The sequence below is a fragment of the Macaca thibetana genome, chromosome 3, assembly GCF_024542745.1.
Source record: "Macaca thibetana thibetana isolate TM-01 chromosome 3, ASM2454274v1, whole genome shotgun sequence".
Taxonomy (NCBI): Eukaryota; Metazoa; Chordata; class Mammalia; order Primates; family Cercopithecidae; genus Macaca; species Macaca thibetana.
Genome location: NC_065580.1, coordinates 114,147,655 through 114,171,084, shown reverse-complemented (window position 1 = coordinate 114,171,084; position 23,430 = coordinate 114,147,655). Strand labels below are relative to the sequence as shown.

At 44.2% G+C, this 23,430-nt stretch overlaps 3 protein-coding genes across 3 annotated transcripts in view; 1 reads left to right on the top strand and 2 right to left on the bottom strand.

Moving 5' to 3' along the window:
- The window catches only part of UBE2D4 (ubiquitin conjugating enzyme E2 D4 (putative)), a 210,591-nt gene that overhangs the window by 128,307 nt on the left and 58,854 nt on the right, over nt 1-23,430 (bottom strand). The window lies entirely within an intron of this gene.
- Nucleotides 7,983-23,430, top strand: part of LOC126950193 (cytochrome c oxidase assembly factor 1 homolog) — a 171,321-nt gene continuing 155,873 nt past the window's right edge. The window contains exon 1 of the mRNA XM_050783471.1: nt 7,983-7,987. The gene's annotated coding sequence lies outside the window, so the exon portion shown is untranslated. The remainder of the gene's footprint in view (nt 7,988-23,430) is intronic.
- The window catches only part of BLVRA (biliverdin reductase A), a 44,830-nt gene continuing 34,116 nt past the window's right edge, over nt 12,717-23,430 (bottom strand). Inside the window, exons 6-8 of the mRNA XM_050783434.1 lie at nt 19,807-19,914; nt 16,256-16,427; nt 12,717-13,082 (exon numbers count right to left, since the gene is read on the bottom strand). Of these exons, the coding sequence (XP_050639391.1) occupies nt 12,824-13,082; nt 16,256-16,427; nt 19,807-19,914 (539 nt within the window). The 3' untranslated portion in view covers nt 12,717-12,823. The remainder of the gene's footprint in view (nt 13,083-16,255; nt 16,428-19,806; nt 19,915-23,430) is intronic.

The window sequence follows — 23,430 nt, the reverse complement described above, 5'->3', positions numbered from 1 at the left end:
TGATTCCTTGAGGTGGAGGATCGTGAAGTATATTTTTGGGATTTCAAGGTCCAATAAGGAACATTTTTTTCTCTCCTTCCAATTTTGGGGACCAATTAAGCTATAGATGCAAGAGAGAGACAGAGAGATGAAGTTTTAAAAAATAGTTTTATGGTAAAGTTTGTTGGGGAATGTGGGGATCTGCAGCCAAATAGGTTTGGCTCTGTCTTAGGTTAACTCTGTCTTAGGGTAATACAGAGCACCCGATCCTGTCGCTGTTTGGGACGCCACTTGTAACCTGCAACGTATGGCTGGAAAGTCCAGGGTGAGTTTAAGGTTGTGAAAATTCTTTAATAAATAAACAGAGTAACTTTAGCTCACTGGGGCTAGTAAACTGAGATCAAATGATTGAATTATGTGGTCTCTACTAGAGAGACACTTTTCCATCTTTACCAGACCTATCAGTCAACAGTGTTAAAGCATTAAGTATGGGGGAGTGCAATACCACTTCAAATTGCCTTTTACTTAAAGGAATCCTGATCATATCAGGGTCATAACTTAGCAATTGACTGCATTAATCATTAAGATGGCAAGCTGAAATAAGTAACAAGAAGTTTAAAAAGAAAATCTGAAAGCATCTCTAGAAGCAGAGACTTAAATAATAAACTTTAACCATGTGCTTAAAGCCACAGGCAGAATAGCTTAAATCTTGTAATTGAGTTTTCAGGCTGGCCAAGTTTATGGAGTTTAATCTAGCAAACAGTCTTGAAAACGGTGACTCACTAGCTGGGGACTCACTAGCTGGAGAACTCTTAGCAAGTACAAATCAAAGACTATCTGTAATCAGTGGGTTAAGATAGTCATTCATGCATAAGTTTTCACTACACTTACAAGCAACTTTTCTTCACTTTCTGAGAAGGACACAACATTTTTACCTTTTAATTTAACTGTAGCAGGACGAGCTGCAGACAAAACCCCTCAGACACTGAGTTAAAGAAGGAAAGGCTTTATTTGACCGGGAGCATTGGCAAGACTCACATCTCAAAAACCGAGCTCCCTGAGTGAGCAATTCCTGTCCCTCTTAAGGGTTCACAACTCTAAGGGGGTCCATGTGAGAGGGTCGTGATTGAGCAAGCAGGGGGTATGTGACTGGAGGCTGCATGTACCAGTAATTAGAACAGAACAGAACAGGACAGGGATTTTCACAGTGCTTTTCTATACAATGTCTGTAATCTATACTGTAATCTATAGATAACATAACTGATTAGGTCAGGGGTCGATCTTTAACTCCCAGGCCCAGGGTATGGCGCTGGGCTGTCTGCCTGTGGATTTCATTTCTGCCTTTTAGTTTTTACTTCTTTCTTTGGAGGCAGAAATTGGGCATAAGACAATATGAGGGGTGGTTTCCTCCCTTATTCCCCCTCTTTGAGAACTTCACTCATTAGTGGGAGTTCTCACTTTCATTCTCACTACCCATATCTTCTTGCAAGACAAATCGATAGTGATTCACATAGTACACTTGTGCTAAAGCATTCTGGTGAACTAAGGTAGTGATGAAGCTTTTTATCATTTGAAGAAGCACAGGTAGCAAACAAGGGAGCAGTAAGCAGGTTCCTATTACAATTATGACTCCTATTATAACAGCTTTAAATCCTCCTAGTGCTGGGAACCATTTTCCAAACGTGGGCTCAGGATCAAATCCATGCCACACTTGCATGGGCACATGTGCCAGTTTTGTCATATCTCTAACTATGTCTTCAACTACTTGCCCTTGATCAACTATGTGTAGACAGCAATTAGTAAGGTTAAATTTCCTACAGACCCCTCCTTCAGCTGCTAGCAAGTAGTTGAGAGTCAATCTATTTTGATAGATAGCATTTCTCATCTGAGTTTCTTGCTGGGCCAGAATAGTCAAGGCTCTGCCAGTCTTATTAGTGATTATTTCTAAGAGAGCTTGTAACTGTATGATTCGGTTGAGCATGTAAATGGGGGTCCAGTATCCTCACGAGCAGTCTTGTGCCCAAGTACCAGGCCCATAATATTGTATGATTCTCTCAGGGGGCCATTCATCATCTTTCCAGTTTCCTATAGCTATGCTGCTCTTTTCGTGGGAAGCATAGACAGGGAAGCCCAGGAGCTCGCCTGTCTTTATGGGCAGTAGGAAGAAAGATGGTTTAATAGTGCCAATAACACAACTACCTGCCCACTGGTTGGGTAATTTGGTGTAAGCTGTATGCCCACATATCCAGTATAATCCCGTGGGGGCTGTCCAGTCCCGGTGGGACTCCGGGTGGGTTCACACGGTTTGCAACTTTGGAAATTTACTAAATGGATTTTTCTTAGTGTGGTTTGAACTGCACTAGGTGGCTCTTTTTGTAGTACTATTATACAGTTTTTGCCCAAGGCAGCTGAGTCTTCCCACAGGAAGTGGGAAGACAACAATACTCTTGCTACACAGTATTGTCTAATGATTGAGGTTTTAGGACCCAGAAGTTATCAGGGTGATTCTTTTGAGCTGGGAATTCATCAGGAACTGGGTCTGTAGGTACTAATTCTCAGGCTTCCCATGGCCATTGATCTCCCATTACAGTTCCCCCACATACATAACATGAAGTGACATTGAGAGACTGGGCTACATGCTCAGCTAATTGCAAAAACAAATTTATTGTTTTTCCCGAAATTTCTGGTACTGGCACATTATGTTCATCATAGAAGGTTTGAAATACTGGCTCAGCAGAGCGTTTATAAACTTCTCCTCAAACCACGATATTTACTCGAGGATCCAGTCCAGTCCCATCGATTCCTAGGGTTACACACTCCCCTTTTTTCCAGCGAGGATCAAGGGGATTGGTTATTACTAGTTTTAAGGGGTTACACTGACCACTGGTACAGGAAGGGCCACTTTTCCCTTTCTGAAGGTGGACAGGATCCTTTTCATTTTTTATCCAAGTAGCCTAAATGATACAAGACCAGTATCCACATTTATTTCCACACAGTCCTAATTCATGACAAATGTACTTTTTTTTCTGCCATATAGCCTTTTTCCTAATTAAGAGAACTACATTTTATTTCTAACTTATTACTATTAATGATAGCACAGACATTAAAAAGGTGACTTGTTTGGGCACCCCTTTTCCTTTTGTTTTGGCTAACACTTTACTCATATCATTTATGCGCCCCCACCAATCCTCAGTCCTTAATCTTATTTCAAAAACTGTGGTCATGGGAGGTTCAGATGGGTCATAACACATGCATACCTTGCATAGAAAAGCATTATACAAACAAGTTCTTTTTAGAGTCCTGGTAAACGTATAACCATAAAATAATGAGACTGTAGCAACTTTTTGTCTTACCTGAGTGACTTGATGTATACACTGGGAATAGTCCTCAGTCTGAGGAAGGTCAGTTGAAGTCCTTACTGTACAAGTCCACATTTTAAGGAAAATGAGCCCCGCAATGAGTTTTCTCATGCTTTGGCTCTGCGTGGACCAGTCAGCTTCTGGGTGTGACTGGAGCAGGGCTTGTTGTCTTCTTCAGAGTCACTTTGCAGGGGCTGGCGAAGCTGCTCCCTCCCACATACCGTTCACAGTCTACTGATGTTCAAGGATGGCCTCGGAGGTTGGGGCCGCTAGAATAAACTGAGTCCAATACTTCTACACAGTTGTATTCAACTGGGCTCTCTGATACTGGCAGCAAGGTGGCGGGGTTTAGGGTGTTGCAAACTTTAATGATTATGTGGGGATTTTCACATAGCAAGCTTTGGTACTTGGTTAATCTGGCATTTGTTAGCCAATGATGTCCTCTGGTATTCATCAAAGTTACCACAGCATGGGGGGCCTTTATATTCAGGTTTTCCCCAAGGGTTAGTTTATCTGCTTCTTGTGCTAACAGGGCCATTGCTGCCAGGGCCCTTAGATATGGGGGCCAGCCTTTGGAAACCCCATCTAGTTGTTTTGAGAGATAGGCCACTGGCCTTGCCCAGGGCCCCACAGTCTGGGTTAAAACTCCACTTGCCATTTTTTCTCTTTCTGACACAGAGTGTAAAGGGTTTTGTCAGGTCAAGTAGCCCCAGGGTTGGGGCTGACATTAGTTTTTCTTTTAACTCATGAAAAGCTCATTGCTGTTGGTTGTAATAGATGTATTTTATCCAATTTATATTTTTATTAACTGTCACCCACCAAAATATCAACTCAAATCCTGCAGCTATTTGATTTCAAGTTTTAAATTGATCTGGTATTCCCTGTGGTACTCCAATAGCGTCTAAATAGACGTGAGAGTCAAAAGACCCATAAGGGGCTTCTCTCGCTTTACGATGTCTTATTTTTCCTCCCTCTGGTTGATGAAATGCCAGGGTGAAAGGGATAGCCAATTGGACTAAAGCACAAATGCCACTCCAGTTATTTAGCAGAGTGCCCAGTAAAGGTCCACCACGATACCACTGCACATCCGCTCGGGGATGAACAAGGGCTGACTGATTGATAAGCTCTTGAAAATTCTTAAGCTCACTGTATCCCTTCAGGTCTCCAAGGAATGCTGAGTTTCCTCCCTGTCGTGAGAGACACGAAGTAAACTTAGTGTTGGGAGATGGAGGTTGGATGGCCCTTTGGGGCTGACCTGCAGGGTGCCAGACCTTGGGATATAACAGAGAGAGCTTGGCATGACTTATTACTCCAGGCTGTAGAATCCTGGAAAAGAGCTACCATGCAGCCCACACCAGCTCGACTGGAGGACCACCTTAGTAGAAAGGGGACAGTCTGGGCCTCTGGCCTGCCATGTGCACGAGCATAACAATTGCTTTTGTTTAACATGTGGATGGAATATTTGATCCATTCCAACCGGCATTTGCATCTTGGTATCCTGTCTTAATTGCCAAAGTTTGTTTTAAGTCTTTAACTTCTATGATCCTCTAGTAAAATGAATGTATTATTTTAGGAAATTACAACAACCAGTTGGGGCAGTCCATCCTTGCTCTTTAGTGGTCCACAGAATGTTGGACCAATTACGGCATAAAAGCTTTACATTGGGGAGCAAGACTCTTGGTTGACACTGCAGTCTTTATTGAAATTTCCCGGGATTAAATTGTTCTAATTTACTAATGTCCAGTCTAAGGAGAGTCAGGAGGGCCAGAGGTACTTTTCTGAAGTAGAGAGCTCTCTTTGACTTGGCAAGACCCCACAAGTATAACAAGACAAGCATTAAATGCAATCGTTTGAGGCAAAATTGACTTGGTTATGTTAATAACTAGATAGTTAGCAATAGAGTGAGGAAAGAAGAAAGACTAATAGAATAGATGAAAGAGAGTTAAATTTTTCTTTGCTTTAGTTTGGTAAGGTTTTCCCCTGGGACTATGGCACAAAACTCTGGAGGGGGTAGTGCTTTCTTGACTCGGTTGTGATGAGTCCATCCTTTCTTCGCTATACGAACAGCAGTCACGGTGGTTAGCAGCACAAGGTAGGGTCCTCCCTAGGCTGGCTCAAGTTTCCTTTCTTTTCACCCTTTGATGAGACCGTGATCTTCAGGCTGGTACCGGTTTACCGGAAATTCTAGGGGTGGTACCTGTGCTAAAAGACTTTTAGTTTTGAGGGAAAGGGAAGTGGAAGATAAACCAAATATATAATTTCTAAGAAATTGACCTTTTGTTTTAAATGTGGCGACATCAGCAGTGGACTTTATAGTCCTTGGTTCCTTTCTGCTGAGAAATTTCCTTTAGCACCTATTTTTATTAGTTTTTGGACCAAAGAAGCCAAACACCATTTTATATTTGACAATGCTTCCTGTATGGTTTTTATACCAAATAAACTAAATTTAACCTTTATATTGGTGTGTTAGTTTTAATAAAACTTTGTGTACATATTTATTCAGCTTTTAATGTTGGACCATAAGGTAAGATTTTTATAGACTCTTTTTAACCTTTTATAATCTTCATTAAAGAGCAGGTTAGTGCTTTAAGAAAAATCTGTTGTGTTTTTACTTTAATGTCCAGTTCACAGAAAAACTGGATGATACCCCTTTAACTTTAGCTAATATGTTTACACACAAAATTTTCTTTACAACTAATGTTTTAAAACTTGCTTAAACCTTTAAAACAATAATTTTTTTAACCTTTTAATGTAGGTAAAAATTTACATTCTTATGCCTCCTTATAATCCTTCTACCAAAGGTATATTTTACTTTCCTTATACACCTTGCATATAAACTGGTTTTTTTTTTCTTTTTCAATAGTTTTACATTCTGGAGGCCTAGTTACTTTTAAATTATACAACATTTCTTGCATAAATTCTTTTTTTATAACATTTTTCTCTTTCACAACTTTCGCAGACAATTCTTCGACATGCCTCAACTTTTTGATTTATTACATACATTTATTTTTTTAAACAACCAGTTAATTTATTTCAGGACAAGAATTTATCATGTAACACTTTTTTTACATCAATTCTGCCCCCGCCTTTTTTTCTTTTTCTTTTTTTTTTTTTTTTTTGAGACGGGGTCTCGCTCTGTCGCCCAGGCTGGAGTGCAGTGGCCGGATCTCAGCTCACTGCAAGCTCCGCCTCCCGGGTTCACGCCATTCTCCTGCCTCAGCCTCCGAGTAGCTGGGACTACAGGCGCCCGCCACCTCGCCCGGCTAGTTTTTTTTTTTTTGTATTTTTTAGTAGAGACGGGGTTTCACCGTGTTAGCCAGGATGGTCTCGATCTCCTGACCTCGTGATCCACCCGTCTTGGCCTCCCAAAGTGCTGGGATTACAGGCTTGAGCCACCGCGCCTGGCCCGCCTTTTTTTTCAAAGATGATAACCATTCTTTTCCAAAGCGAACTTCCTTTATGTCTGTGGACTAGACTGTCTAAGGCCACAAGATTAGACCTTTATATGGTAATTAAGATTTAGATGCCCTATTAGGAAAACTTCTGGGTTAAGGGAATTTTCAGTGGTTAACGTTAAATCATCCTTTTTTTTTTTTTGACTTAGGATAGTTCTGAACTGGTGAGGTGCGCTCACAACGAGGTTTCCTCTAAAAGCTATTTTTCTACTTTCTTCTGCTAGGAAAACACGCTCAAATGCATTTAATCTGTAGCGGCAACTGTTTTCCTAGCAGAAGAAAGAGGGAGTCAGAGAGAGAGAGAGAGAGAGAGGCAGAGAGAGACAGGAAGAGACATAGACAAAGAGGGAGTCAAAGAGAGAGAGAAAGAGACAAAGTCAGAGAAAGAGAGAGATAGAAGCAGTAAAGAGAAACCAATGTACCCTATTCCTTTAAAAGCCGCGGTAAATTAAAAACCTCGAATTGGTAATTGAAGGTCTTCTCCATGACGCTATAACACTCCAATACCACCTTGTTGTCAGTGTAAACAAAGGCGTAGCCCAAAAGCACTGAGGCCACTTACAACCCATAGCTTTCGTATAAGGATTTTTTATACGAGCCAATTCGAGGTTTTAATTTGTCTGTCTCTCTTTCTCTCTGTCTCTCTTTCCCCCCTCTCTCTTTCTCTCCCTGCTACTTTCCTCTCTGCTGTTCTTTCCCTGCCTCTGCCAGCCATGTATGCTACTGTTCTCCCCTCTCCTTCCCCTTCCCCTAGGGGAGGAACCAGCAGGAGTGGAGCTACTCTTTCTTCCCCTGAAAAGAGGATGCCCAAGATGGACATTAACTCAATCCAAGTTTATAACTGAGGTCCTAAGATTTGGTCAATTTGGTCTGCCACTCCCTAAGCGTCATCTAGTAGCGGTTTAAGCTCCTTTTTAAAATTCTAGCCTTCTGAACTTGTTAAGGGAGCATTTACAAAGCCAATGCCGCCCCACCCCCGTTGTGGTACCTCTTTCAAAGGGAAGAGGGTCAGGGCTGAACCCTTAGATACGGAGGGAAATGGGAAATTCTGAATATTCTTTTTTACATTGTTCTACCTCACACTGGAGTCCTTTTAGAGAGGGGTATTTAGGTTGGGAGGGAACAGGCTGGTGGGACGGTAATTCCCAAGAGTCAGGGTTATAAGGAGGAGGGATAACGTGAGTGGAGGGGGGGATTTGGAACAGGATCTGAGGCGGCAGTGGCTGTCTGAGGGGAAAGATTGGGGACACTGAACGGGAAAAGATAGTCTAGGGGATCCTGTGCGCTGGAACTTTTAGGCATGAGAACTGGCTCCTCTGACTTTTCATTTTGAGGTGCCAAATTGGGTTCTTCCCTACTTGTTTTTAAGGGCAAAAGGAGAGCAGGTCCTTGCCTTCAGCAAAGGGCATAGCCTAATTCTTCTTGAGATACTGGACTTTTATCATTAACATATCGGATTAGAAGCTGACGCATTACATCCTCATTTGACACAAACTTTGGCCAGAAGATCGAGGATTTGAGGGTGGGTCCCTGAGTCCAAGTAAAACAGCAATATTTTTTATCATTTGTTGCTTTTTCCTATGTTTAGTCCTTTCATTATCCTTCCAGTATTTTACCATGGGACCTAGGGGGCTATCCAGGGGGATATCTTTGTTACCATCTTTATTTCTCTTGCTCCCTGTCTTGCTTGGGGTATTTCCCATCTTGATGGTTTTGGGTTAAGGTTCAAGGTTCAACTTCCCTTACTGGAAACTTCTTGCCTTTTGGAGTGAGGCTCAGTTCCCCCACTGGAAATTTCTTGCCTTATAAGGTGAGGCTCAATTTCCCCACTGGAAATTTCTTGCCTTTTGGGGTGAGGCTCAATTTCCCCCACTGGAAATTTCTTGCCTTTTCTACTACTGGGGTTTGTGTGAGGTTCAACCCCCCCCCCAATGGGGATGTCTTGCCTCTTTTTAACCTCTATGCCTCCCTGACCAAGGAGTACTTCATCGCCCCCGCCCCGACCCCTCCCGCAGCTTTCTTACCTTGGCCCTGACCACCAAGGAAATACTTTACTGGTTCCCATAGTATCTTTTCCTTGGTCCATGCACAGACTTGCATGGCCCTTATGGAGAATCCTTTAAGCTAGGTTGCTGGCCAGTTTCTTTCCACGTTGCTGAGAGCTCTGGTTATTCCTTGCACTGGGTGGGTCCTAATTTCTCACCCTTGAGGCCACCACAAAGGGGTGGGGCGTGCCTCCTCATGAGAGAGGAGCTGAGACGGCCCCTGGAGGGGAATGTAATTACAGGCAAGCCCCCAAATTGTTATAAGTAAAATTTCGGTGCCGCAAAAGAAATAGCACTAGAATATAACATTTTCTTTTTAATTCTCAGCAAGTCAATGTACTTCTATAGAAGGGTGCACCCTTACAGATGGAGCAATGGTGAGCGTACACTCAGACAAGGTAGGGGAAGGGGGTCTTATCCCTGATGCACATGGCCCCTGCTGCTGTGTCATTCCCCTATTGGCTAGGGTTAGACCACACAGGCTAAATTTACTCCAGTTGGCTAATTTCAAGAGAGTGATGGCGGTGAGTGGTTTGGCGGGAAAAATGGTTATGGCAGAGCAGGAAATTGGAATGAGTCAGGGTGGAGCAGGTAATTGAAAAAGATTGCTTTACAAGGAAGTTAAGTAAAAGTAGAAGGCAAAGAATTGAACATACTGACACTGATTCTTTGAAAAGAAATTTAGAACTCATATCTAACAGACTGATGGCTGTGGCATATCCTCTGTCCTTTTTCCTATCTATTGGAGGAGGAGGCTTAGGTAAGACCTCTGTTTCCTGTTATTTTGGCCTGGTGATATTGGGGTTGGGGGAAGAGGAGGTGATAAGGCAGGTGACATTTTCTCCTCCTTCCTCTTTTTAGGCTCTTCTGTGTGTAACTGAGCCAGGGCTGCTCTAATTAAAGCCCATAACATTAAAGATTTTACTGGGACTTGATGCCTTTGCACCTGATGTTGTTTAAGATTTCTCCCCACAGCCGGGCGCGATGGCTCAAGCCTGTAATCCCAGCACTTTGGGAGGCCGAGACGGGCGGATCACGAGGTCAGGAGATGGAGACCATCCTGGCTAACATGGTGAAACCCCATCTCTACTAAAAAATACAAAAAAAAAAAAAAAATAGCCGGGCAAGGTGGCAGGCGCCTGTAGTCCTGGCTACTCGGGAGGCTGAGGCAGGAGAATAGCGTAAACCCGGGAGACGGAGCTTGCAGTGAGCTGAGATCCGGCCACTGCACCCAGCCTGGGCGACAGAGCGAGACTCTGTCTCAAAAAAAAAAAAAAAAAAAAAGATTTCTCCCCACTTGTTCCCAGAGTTCTACATCTAGCATTCCTTCCTCTGGGAACCATGGGCTTTGTACTCCGTTACTGACCACATTAGTTTTCAATTCCTTCAACAACTGAAATTCTAGTGTGGTGTGTTTGTGAATAAACTGCTGTGGATTATTTCGATCAGGCCTTACGGAAATAGGAAAAGTGCAAGGTCCTAGGGGCTCTCCAGGTATGACAGCAGTGTAAAATTCTTTGTATTGGGGTTTCTATTTCTGCTACCGAAGGAGGCGATACGGATGTTTCTGCAATTGGGGGAGGCAGTATAGGCCAATTTGTATCCTCCCTCTCCTGTTTTTTATTTTCAACTGGAGCTGTTGGTGGGACAACAGATTCTTTCAGATTTTTAGATTCAGCCTGCTGTCCCACAGAATAAGAAGAAGATAATGGTAGAAGTACAGTACGAACTAAACTCTAAGTGGAGAAAACAGAAGAATCAGCTAAGACCTTTTTGATGAGCCTGTTTTAATCCTTCTCCTGCTTTATCCCAATTTTCCACATCAAGAGTGTCTGCCTGTGGAAACCATGGGTTATGCGCAATAACCTTTTATGGCTCCTGCAGGAGGTTAGTTCGTGTCTGCAAATTAACCTGAGCTCCAGACTGTCTCAACAGAACTTTAAGCAACTGCACATAACGTTTTTCCTCAATAGACAAATTCTTCCCCTTATTACTCTGATTCAGAAAACTTCCTATTTCCAGTATTTCTTTAAAGCACTGCTCCCAGTACCTCTTTATGGCACTGATCAGTACCTCTTTAGGGCACTGACCTTCTATCTGCTGCTGCAGATTCGTTTCGGGGTCCCCATTCGCCTTGTCAATTTCAGTTCCTCTGCTCCAGCAGACCTTCTTCATTCATGTCCTCGAAGTCCTGTGTTTTCAGATGCCACTATGCCGAGTACCTGATCCTGTTGCTGTTTGGGGCGCCACTTGTAATCTGCATAGACCTTGGGGGACTGAACAAAGGGGGGCGAATGCGGGAATAAAAGACAAGAGACAAAAGAGTGTATTTGGAAGAAGGGGTCAGGGGCATCTTGCCTCTAGTGGACAAGGGCCCTGAGCTTTACACAGCCCTCTGTATTTATTAGGCGAAAGAGATAAAGGGGGAGGATGGTTGTCGGGTAATTGTCGGTCAGTCGTTTGGTTCACAGCAGGCTTGTGGGACTGCATCCTTTGAATAATAGGCACTAGATTTCTCAATAGATAACTTCCAGGAGCCTGGCGCCAGGGAGTGATGTCCCTCAGCAAACCTTTTGGTGGCAAGGCAGTGTGAGTTTGCCCACATCCTGCATTCATGATAAACAGTTTGCTGTTTGATCATATAGCCTCCAGCGGAATGCTGAGTTGGTCACATCCCACGGGCCTCTGGCTCCCTGCAGGGTAACTCTGTCTTAGGGTAACTCTTAGGCTCCACCTTTGGGTAACTCTGTCTTAGGCTCGTAGGGTAACTCTGTCTTAAGTTAACTCTTAGGCTCTGTCTTAGGGTAACTGCCCTGTCTTAGGGTAACTCAATTCCTCATCACAGCTGCAGGTCATCTACTTGCAGAGGAGGAGTCTGCCTCAGTCATCTGCCACGTGGACAAGCTCCAGCGCATCCTAAGGATGTCGGTTCAGAGGGAGAGGGTGGCTGGGTGTCATGTGCTTAGTTCCTCTTCCAGCTTCACCAGACAGGCACTGTGTCACTGCTGCCACAGGGAGGGGCTGAGGGGCAAAGGGCACCGCTGTGTTGACTCTTGCCTGGAGACACAAGGCCCTCCTGGAGGATCCCCCAACACTTAGGAGCATTAGTACAGTGGGATTAAGGGCTTTTTTTTTTCTTCAAATTGGACAGAGGGACAGATTGCTGAGGAATACATTTGGATTATTTCCTTCTGTGACACTCTGAAAGAACTGTGACTGGGGCATGGGGTGCCACTTTCAGAGGCAGGAGTGCTTAGGAAATGCCACAGTGGCACATGGCCTGTGTGGGCTCCAGCAGCAGCAGCAACCCCCAGGGTAGAGAGGGCAGCTGAGAACACAAGAGTAGAAGGGCAGTGGCTCCATCATCTCAGAGGGTTCTGTTCCAACAACATTTTCTAGCATACGGTGAAAAGAGACCTGGTGCCAGGCATGGTGGCTCATGCCTGTAATCCCAGCACTTTGGGAGGGGCTGAGGCAGGTGGATTACCTGAGGTTGGGAGTTCGAGCGAGACCCGCCTGGCCAATGTGGCGAAACCTCGTCTCTACTAAAAATACAAACATTAGGCAGGCGTGGTGGCATGTGCCTGTAATCCTCAGCTCCTTGGGAGGCTGAGGCAGAAGAACTGCTTGAACCCAGGAGGTGGAAGCTGCAGTGAACCGAGATGGTGCCACTATACTCAGCCTGGGTGACAGAGTGAGACTAGGTCTCAAAAAAAAAAAAGTCTGCTAGTACCCATCTCATAGGGCTGTTAGGAGGAGTAAGTGAAATCAGACTTACAAAGCATTTAGTTCAGCTCAATCAACGAGTTCATTCTCGCCTTGTCCCCACTGCATAGCCCCTAACCCCAAATATCCCAACACAGCTCATAACAATAAGATTCTTGTTTCCCCAACATGTTTAATTGTAAGAATAGAGATAATGGTCAACTCTTGAGAAGAACCAAACTCTGGTGCCATCTTGGAAGTGCTGCATCACCTCCTCTTCTTACTTCCTTGAACAGCAATATTTCTGGATTTCTTCTGCAAGCCCCAGGCAGTGCAGGATGCGTTTCTTTTCAGCAGCCAGTTCCTTCTCAGAGAACTGGCCCAAGAGTTTCTGGACAAATATATTTTGATCTTTCAGAAATATATTCTTATTCACTCCTACATTTGGCACATTCTCCAGGGACCCAGACTTGAAATGGAAGCTTAAATATCTGTTTCGTTTTAAACCAGGCCCTTTTTCTTCAATCCATGACAGTGGACTGCAAAGACAGAAGACAAAAGAATCATGTTAGAGATTACACAAGAGCACAAGTGGGTGCTTGCTGGCACCAGACCGCCTGGTAACAGGTCCTTGTCAGGTACCCATCCTCCTTGCAGTCACTAGCCTCCCAGAGGCTGTGGGTGACTGTGTCAACCTCACAGCCAAAAAGTCTTTTATTTAATTTTGCCATCAAGCAGGGGAATTCCTTCAGTGACTTTTTTTTTCTTTTTTTTCTGGGATGGAGCCTTGTTCTGTCGCCCAGGCTGGAGCGCAGTGGTGCAGTCTTGACTCACTGCAACCTCCGCCTTCTGGGTTCAAGCTATTTTCCTGCTTCAGCCTTCCAAGTTGCTGGGATTACACACGCCTGCCACCATGTCTGGCTACTTTTTAAAAAATATTTTTAGTAGAGATGGGGTTTTGCCACGTCAGCCAGGCTAGTCTTGAATTCCTGACCTCAGGTAACCCACCTGCCTTGGCCTCCCAAACTGCTGGGATTACAGACGTGAGCCACCGCACCTGGCCTCCCATGACTAGTTTTAAAAGCTCATAGTGCAGTCTAGCAAATGTTCTAGGAGATGGTAACAAAGATTAATTTTAATGCAATTTATTTAGTGCTTTATTTTGACACCGAATAAAAATAAACGAGGTATTCTACATAGTCTTCCTAAGAAAATTTCTCATGTCCTTTTTTTTTTTTTTTTTGAGATGTTTGCTCTTGTTGCCCAGGCTGGAGTGCAGTGGTGCAGTCTCGGCTCACTGCAACCTCTGCCTCCAGGTTCAAGTGATTCTCCTGCCTCAGGCTCCCCAGTAGCTGGGTTTACAGGCACCTGCCACCATGCTTGGCTAATTTTTGTATTTTTAGTAGAGATGAGGTTTCACCATGTTGGCCAGGCTGGTCTTGAACTCTTGACTTCAGGTGATCCAACTGCCTTAGCCTCCCAAAGTGCTGGGATTACAGGCGTGAGCCACCGTTTCCGGCGTCTCGTGTCCTTATAAATAATATGGAATCTTGGGATTTGAGGGAATGCAGAATGTCAAGATCTTTCTTGTACCTCAATTTCCTTACTAGTAAAAATAAGTAATGGTAATAAGTATACAGCTTTACCTATCCTGCTGTGACACTGTGAGATAAAAATGCAATTTGTGGCCAGGCGTGGAGGCTGATGTGGGTGGATCGTTTGAGCCCAGGAGTTTGAGACCAGCCTAGACAATATGGCAAAAACCCATCTTACCCAAAAATACGAAAATCAGCCAGTCCCATAATCCGGTCTCAAAATAAATAAATAAGGAGATAAAAAATTTTTTAAAACTGCAGTTTGGGACATGGAAAGTACTATGATTTTAAGAAGTTATTATTATATTATATTAACTGCTTTCTGTCCCCACCCCTCATCTGATACTTGCCTCTCCTGTGCAAAAAATGAGAGTCAGGGCCAGGTGCAGTGGCTCACGTGTGTAATCCCGGCATTTTGAGAGGCCAAGGCGAGCAAATCACTTGAGGTCAGGAGTTTGAGACCATCCTGGCCAACATGGTGAAACCTCATCTCTACTAACAATACAAAAATGAGCCAGGCATGGTGGCAGGCGCCTGTAATCCCAGCTACTCGGGAGGCTGAGGCAAGAGAATCGCTTGAACCTGGGAGGTGGAGGTTGCAGTGAGCTGAGATCGCACCACTGCACTCTAGCCTGGGTGACAGAGGGAGACTCTATCTCATAAAAAAAAAAAGAGAGAGAGAGAGAGTCAGCCTCTGCCTCCCCCACATCTTGCTTCCTCATTGACTCCTACTCAACTTCAAGACCAAACAAGGCACTGCCTCTCGTCAGAAGCATGAGCTGACCTAGTACAGGTTCCCCTTCCCTGTGCTCCTACAGCACCCTACAGTATCTTTACCTCTAATTACAGGGTACTACAACTGTCTGTGTACAGGTCTGACCATGGCTGCAATCCTAACACTCACATGGCCACACTAGAGCCTGGGCCACCACTGTTGGTCATTCCATAGGCAGCACTGCTGAGTTCCATGTGCTTTGCCTTCATCTGCCAGGTCTCTCTGCCTTTTCCTAGCGAAGAAGAAACTCCTCAAAATGGACTGGATCAGGCTTCATTCAGGGACTCAAATTCTTTTTTCTTTTTAAAATACCCAACATCTGCTTCTTTTACTACCAGGAGACCCACCTCTCTGGAAAGGCATCTAGAAACACTCTAAATCCCTTACTGTTCTAAATAATTGACAGAGCCCAGGTGCTTTGGGAGGAAAATTATGAATGTGTTTTTGTTAAAAAAGACTTGGTATGAGAAATAAGTCAGAATGTTTTGGGAACAGTGTGACAGGGTGATGGGATGCTAAAGCTGAAGCACAGAACCTCACACTCTGGCTCCACCGAGGGGTGAATGTGTGGCCCTGCAGGGAACATGTACAGTGTTAATGGCAGAGTCTAGGTGGACGGGTGTTTACTGAAAAATTCTTTCAACTTCACAATATGCCTGAAAACTTTCATAGAAAACACTGGAAAAAAATCAGGTCACAGAGTTAACATAATTTCTTTTTCTTTCTTTTTTTTTTTTTTTTTTTTTCAAGAAGGAGTCTTGCTCTGTTGTCCAGGCTGAAATGCAGTGGCCTGATCTCAGCTCATTGCAACCTCTGCCTCCCAGGTTCAAGCAATTCTGCCTCAGCCTGCCAAGTAGCTGGGACTACAAGCGTGCGCCAACGCACCCGGTTAATTTTTGCATTTTTAGTAGAGATGGGGTTTCACCATGTTGGCCAGGCTGGTCTCAAATTCCTGACCTCAGGTGATAAACCACCACCCTTGGCCTCCCCAAGTGCTGGGATTACAGGCCTGAACCACCATGCCCAGCCAAGTTAACGTAATTTCCACTACTAAATCTGCTATGAATGACTTGTGTGACTTAGGCAACCTGCTGGCATTTTGTAAGCCTCTGTCTACTGACTGGCAGATGGGATTATGTTTGCCTTCTTTACCTCACAGGGCTGCTGAGAGGATGAGATGAGGCAACACAAGTGCAATCTCAGCACTCCATCTGCAGAAGTAGACAGCCCTTCTGGAGCTGGGAGTGAGGGTCTAGCTCCTCGGGGCTCCCTTTGGATCATACCTGCGAATGTACTAGGATGTCCTTAAATTTCCTCCTCCTCATGGCTTCTCATGACTTACCTTTTCTTCTCTGTCTCCAGACACACTGTCATTTTCATATACTGATCTTCCTTTCGCTCTTCCAAAGTGGCAGACACAAGAGAAAGCTCCCCAAAGAGGGAGACCAGCCAGGTCAGGCGAGAGATGCCACTGAATGCAGGGAAGCCAAACCGCTCTTCTTCCAACGGGCCAGCTGTGGGAAATCACAAATATTGTGGGAACTGGGAAGGAAGAATGCCAGGTGGAGAGCAGGACCCTGGGCCGGGGCTGGCGGGGATGTGAAAAGGTGTGGCTGAGTGATCAGCACAATGGGACCTTGCCTTATGTGGTAGGCAGGCAAGATGATTAATGATACTGATGAAAACTCAGGTGACTGAATTTAAACTCTATCATAAAAGCATCTCTGTCTTTTCCTGTTTATTAAATTCAGTTTTAGTAAAACATTCTACTGGAAACAGCAGTCAATCCAGCCAAACAGGATAATAAAAAAGTTTCAGGCTTCTAATATATATATATGTACACATATGTAGATACACATACATACATACACACACACACAACATGTACCTACATATACATACATATATATCCTTTTTAATTAATGATTTAAAGTAGTCTGGTAAAAGTAGAAGAATCAAGATATTTTAGCCCCACAAGCCTGTATTCTTATAACTATCCGATGTGTAAGTGGCAATAAGGTGTGAAGGTATGGAGAAAATGGTAATACCTTTGAGCTATTTCAATATCAAGAAAATTGATACAATGTTAACTGTTTTCTTAGTCTTCCTACTCTTGTGAACAAAAAAGTATACTCAAAAGAGTACTGGGGTCAGGTGTGGTAGCTCATGCCTGTAGTCCCAGCACTTTGGGAGACCAAGGTGGGTGGATCACTTGAGGTCAGGAGTTCGAGACTAGCCTGGCCAACATGGCAAAACCCATCTCTACTAAAAAAAAAATACAAAAATTACCTAGGCATGGTGACGGGTGCTGGTAACAGCTGCTCAGGAGACTGAGGCAAGAGAATCACTTGAGCCTGGGAGGTGGAGGTTGCAGTAAGCCTAAAAAGGCCGAGTACGGTAGCTCATGCCTATAATACCAGCATTTTGGGACGCCAAGGCTAGCAGATGGCTTGCGCCCAGGAGTTCAAGACCAGCCTAGGCAACATAGCAAGACTCTGTCTCTACAAAAAACACACACAAAATTAGGCAGGTGTGGTGGTGCACACCTGCAGCCCCAGCTACTCAGGAGGCTAAGGTGGGAGGATCATCTGGGCCTGAGGAGTTCGAGGCTGCAGTGAGCCATAATTGTACCACTGCATTCCAGCCTGGATGACAGAGTGACACCCTATCTCAAAAAATATATATATAAATATAAAAAAGAGTATTGATGTGAGAAATCCATTTGGTCAAGATACTGCTCCTGTCTGCCTCCAGCCAAAATCTTAAACATAACCTAAGTTTAAAAGACTTCATATCTGTTACATTACATTATAAACAAAACATTTCTTATGGCCTTGATATTCACTGAAAACAATGACTAATAACAATGAGTATATTCTTAAAAAGTAATGTTATATATAAATCCAAACAAAAATTAAAATTTTCATAGACAATATGGTTTGAAATCACTAGGGCCTAAGTATCAAACTTACAAAATAAAAAGACTTCCCCAGGGCTGGTTACTGTCTGCTCTAGTTCTTTTTTGTTTTTTTTTTTTGTTTGTTTGTTTTTGAGACACAGTCTCGTTGTCACCTAGGCTGTGCAGTGGCGCGATCTCGGCTCACTACAACCTCTGTCTCCTGGGTTAAAGCGATTTTTCTCAGCCTTTCAAGTAGCTGAGATTATAGGTGCGTGCCACCATGCCCGACTAATTTTTGTATTTCTTTAGTAAAGATGGTGTTTCATCATGTTGGTCAGACTGGTCTCGAACTCCTGATCTCAGGTGATCCACCTGCCTCAGCCTCCCAAAGTGCTGGAATTACAGGCATGAGCCACTGTGCCCAGCCTAGTTCTTCGGACAGAATACTAAGCAGCCACCCACAACAGTTCTAGCCACTTAGAGAGCTGAGCTCCAATCCAGCTCTGTCTCATGACCGCTACATTACCTCTGTGAAGCCACTCGTGTCTTTGAGCTTCAGTTTATCTGTATAATGGGGGTGGTGAATACCACTTTATAGGATTGTCATATGGATTAAGATAATGCACATCACATACTTAATACGGTACAAATTAATGGTTTGTACTCACATTACCATTTTCAAGGATGAAGACAGATTTTGAAATGAGGTTCTACTATGTATCAGTGGCTTTACTATGCAAAAATGCAAGGCCATGTCCCCCAGGGTCTCCTTTCTGTAATGAAAGCCCTCAGGAATGGTGGCTCAGGTGCCCAACGATATAGCCAGAGAAGGGGCCCATCCGAAAGTGACCACAAGAGCAGGAGCTTCCTGCATGCCCATTTCCTATTGCTAACGGAGCTGCTCAAAGAGAACCAACATCAAGTAAACAGCTACATATACAGCAGATCAGATACAGCAGACCAGATACAGCTGGTTACGGTGGCTCATGCCTGTAATTCCAGCACTTTGGGAGGTCAAGACAGGCGGATCACTTGAGCCCAGGAGTTTGAGACCAGGCTGGGCAACATAGAGAGACACTGTTTACAAAAATTTTTAAATTAGCTGGGTGTTGTGGCGCACACCTGTGGTTCCAGCTACTTGGAAGTCTGAGGTGGGAGGACTGCTTGAGCTTGGGAGATTGAGGCTACAGTGAGCTATGACTGCACCACTGCACTCCAGCCTGGGCAACAGAGTAAGACCTTAGCAAAAAAGAAAAAAACAATATTGTGGTTGCCGCCAACATCCTTATAACTTGCTAGAGGAGGAAGGGAACTCTTCATATTGTATTTGCCTTGCAAGGAAGTATAAAAATGTTCTCCTCTCCGAGCACCTATCTCTCAGTCCTTTTAAAAGAGTTTTGGCCGGGCGCGGTGGCTCAAGCCTGTAATCCCAGCACTTTGGGAGGCCGAGACGGGCGGATCACGAGGTCAGGAGATCGAGACCATCCTGGTTAACACGGTGAAACCCCGTCTCTACTAAAAAATACAAAAAATTAGCCGGGCGTGGTGGTGGGCGCCTGTAGTCCCAGCTACTCGGGAGGCTGAGGCAGGAGAATGGCGTGAACCCAGGAGGCGGAGCTTGCAGTGAGCTGAGATCCGGCCACTGCACTCCAGCCCGGGCGACAGAGCGAGACTCTGTCTCAAAAAAAAAAAAAACAACAACAACAAAAAAAAACAAACAAACAAAAAAGAGTTTTAATGTACAACTTCCTGTTGAAAAATAATCTCCAACTAGTTAATAGATTGGGACAGAGCATAAATAAGCTTGAGATTTCTAATATACTCTTTACCTAAGGGCCACCAAGCAATTAAATCCCATCTGGGAAAATTAAATTGGCCCTGAGTCAGAGAGTCTTGAGCAGAAATGAATACAAGCTCCCATACTAGAGAGCCAGGAAAGAATCTGGCTGGTCTTTGGACCTCACACATGACCTGTGATCCCACCTAGCACTGACCTGTGAAGAGGAGTGACCCTTTCAGCAGGTCTTTCCCCACCACTTCTTTTTTCAGGAATGCAAATTCCTCCATCAAGAGTTCAACATGCTCCTCGTGCAAGACTTTTCCTGTAATGACAAAAACGGAATAAAAAGGGCAGTTGTCAGTTGTGTCTCGGTGTGCATCCCGGAGTGTACTCTGTCATCCCCTAACACAGGACATGAAGCACTGATAACTGCCCTGGGCACACAGCCAGGATTGCCTCCCTACCACTGTCACCCACCCCAGCTGAAGAGGCTGCCACTTCTAAGCTTACAACAGAAATGAATGAAGGCCAGGCACAGTAGCTCACGCCTGCAAACCCGGTACTTTGGGAGGCCAAGGCTGGCGGATCACCTGAGGTCAGGAGTTCCAGACCAGCCTGGTCAACATGGTGAAACCCAGTCTCTATTAAAAATACAAAAATTACCCAGGTATGGTGGTGGGCACCGGTAAGCCCAGCTACTTGGGAGGCTGAGGAAGGAGAATCGCTAGAACCCGGGAGGTGGAAGTTGCAGTTAGCCAAGATGGCATCACTGCACTCCAGCCTGGGCGACACAGTGAGACTCCATTTCAAAAAGAGAAAGAAAAAAAGAGAAATTAATGAAATGAAAACCTGAGAAATGAAATGAAAATCTAAGAGAACAAGATGGTATCTACCCATGTCCAAAGGCAAGATGAGATCAGTGATGTATCTGTGGGCCAGGAGAGAGTTAGCTACTGTTCTAACAGGAGGAGGCAGTACAGCAGAAAAATCTAACAGAGTAAGAACGTGGCCAGGCATGATAGCTCATGCCTGTAATCCCAGCACTTTGGGAGGCCAAGGCAAGTGGATTGCCTAAGCTCAGGAGTTTGAGACCAGCCTGGGCAACATGGCAAAACCTGGCCTCTAAAAAAAAATACAAAAATGTAGCTGGGTATGGTGGCATGCACCTGTAGACCCAGCTACTTGGGAGGCTGAACTGGGAAGATCACTTGAACCTGGGAGGTGGACGTTGCAGTGAGCCAAGATTGTGCCACTGCACTCCAGTCTGTCTCAAAAAAGAAAAAAATTAATAAAATAAAATAAATTTTGGATTATAAAAGAAAGCTGTTAACAATTTTTTTTTGCTGTATAAATTTTTTTTCATTTCTAGGCCAGAAGCTTCCTAAAGCACCAGAACTATTTTGTGATTAAGTACAAAGTGTGGTTATGATCTAGTTTCACTGAAACAGAAATCTGGGTCAGTGGGAGATGCTCCTGGGACAGTTGCCTTTGTCCAACCCAGCTTCACAGCAAATGCTGCCAAATGCTCTGGGCTTGTCCTGCACCTCACGAGCAAGGAGGATGTCTGTCACGGGAGTCTCCAGAAATGTCAGGTGTGTGGGAGGATGGGGTCCTTCCCACCCACTCCCTAAGACGTGAATGTGGCAAAGAGAACTTGTGATAAGTAGAAGCTTTCTGGCACAAAATGGCTTTGCAACAATTAAATGGCACAAAATGCTTTGCAATAAGTAGAAGCTTTTCTCCTCACAGGTAGTTTCGCCCACCGCCTCCCACCCCCACTGCCATGAAACTCTGGGGAACATGTTGTATTTTCCCCAGCACTATGTAACAGTCTCTGTGTTTCCATATCCATGGTTATTAAAGAAACTATGAATTTTTCAACTGTGTCTTTGGTTGTTTTTCTGTCATTCACTCAATGCCTGATTGTGATAAACACACATGGTAACCACAGTACACACACATATCCGTATCTATATATTTCCAGGTCTGTTCACTGACAGGGCTTGCAGAGATAGCCCAAAGCCATAAGCACACCCAGTATCCAATCTTGCCATCAAAACGTTACTAGCCATTGGAGAATTGACTAATTCCAAGGCTGAGACAGAGAAAGTACAAGATGAACCTTAACCACTTTGTGCCAGAAAGCAAGAATTCAAAGAATAATGGAAACATAACAAAATGACAAGGGAGCTGGCAGGAAGAGGCTCCCCACTGAGCAAATTTGGAACAATGTGGACATCAATATGAATAATAAAAAGTAACAACAGCACTGAATAGAAAAACAAAGCCATGAGTTCCTACTGACATAAAATAATAAATGAATATCAGAAAGTGTGATGAGAATGGATATTTAACTAGTTATAAACTACCTTCTTACAAAATAAGCACTGATTACAAAGGGAAAAAAAGTAACTTTCAGTGGAAAAGCCCGTCAGACACCACCTAATGAAGTTATATCATTAGTAATTAGATGAACTGATAAAGGATGTTACCTGACAGAACACAATGTGAAAAACAGCATCGTTTCCTTTTTTTTTGCTGTGTGTGAGATGGAGTCTCGCTCTGTCACCCAGGCTAGAGTACAGTGAATGTGATCTCGGCTCACTGCAACCTCTGCCTCCCGGGTTCAAGAAATTCTCCTGCCTCAGCCTCCCGAGTAGCTGGGATTACAGGTGCCCACATCATGCCTGGCTAATTTTGTTGGTATTTTTACTAGAGACAGGGTTTCACAATGTTGGCCAGGCTGGTTTCGAACTCCTGACCTCAAGTAATTGCCGGCCTTGGCCTCCCAAAGTGCTAGGATTACAGGCGTGAGCCACTGTGCCTGGCTGCTTCCATAATATTTCTGTGAAAGATGCATACCCCATCTAATCATGAAGAAACATCAGATATATTCAAACTTAGGGACATTTTACACAATAACTAACTGTAATTTTTGTTTTGTTTTTTTTTTGAGACGGAGTCTCGCTCTGCCACCCAGGCTGGAGTACAGTGGCCGGATCTCAGCTCACTGCAAGCTCCGCCTCCCGGGTTCATGCCATTCTCCTGCCTCAGCCTCCCGAGTAGCCGGGACTACAGGCGCCCGCCACCGCGCCTGGCTAATTTTTTGTATTTTTAGTAGAGACGGGGTTTCACCGTGATAGCCAGGATGGTCTCGATCTCCTGACCTCGTGATCCGCCCGTCTCGGCCTCCCAAAGTGCTGGGATTACAGGCTTGAGCCACCGCGCCCGGCCACTAACTGTAATATTTATAATTGTCAAGAAAAGATGGAGGAACTGTCCAGAATGAAGGATACTAAAAGCGACATGTCAACAAAAGATAATACATGGTTTTGAACTCAGTCATTTTGCCATAAAGAATGTTATTGGGACAACTGGTGAAATTTGAATGAGGTTTGAGGATTAGATTGTTGTAATGTACCAGTGCCAATTTCCGGATTTTGATGGTTGTATGTGGTTACGTGCATACCTCAGAGATTCTGCATGTTTCATTCCAGACCACCACAATAAAGTGAATATTGCAATAAAGGGAGTCACATGAATATTTTAGTTTCTCGGTGCATAGACAAGTTATGTTTATACTATATAGTAGTTTGTTAAGTATGTGATAACACTATGTTTAGGAAAACAATGTATATACCTTAATTTAAAAATACATTATTGAGCTGGGCATGGTGGCCTATGCCTGTAATTCCTGCACTTTGGGAAGCTCAGGCGGGTGGATCACTTGAGGCCAGGAGTTCGAGACCAGCCTGGCCAACATAGTGAAACCCCATCTCTGCTAAAAATAGAAAAATTAGCTGTGCGTGGTGGTGTGCACCTATAATCCCAGTTACTC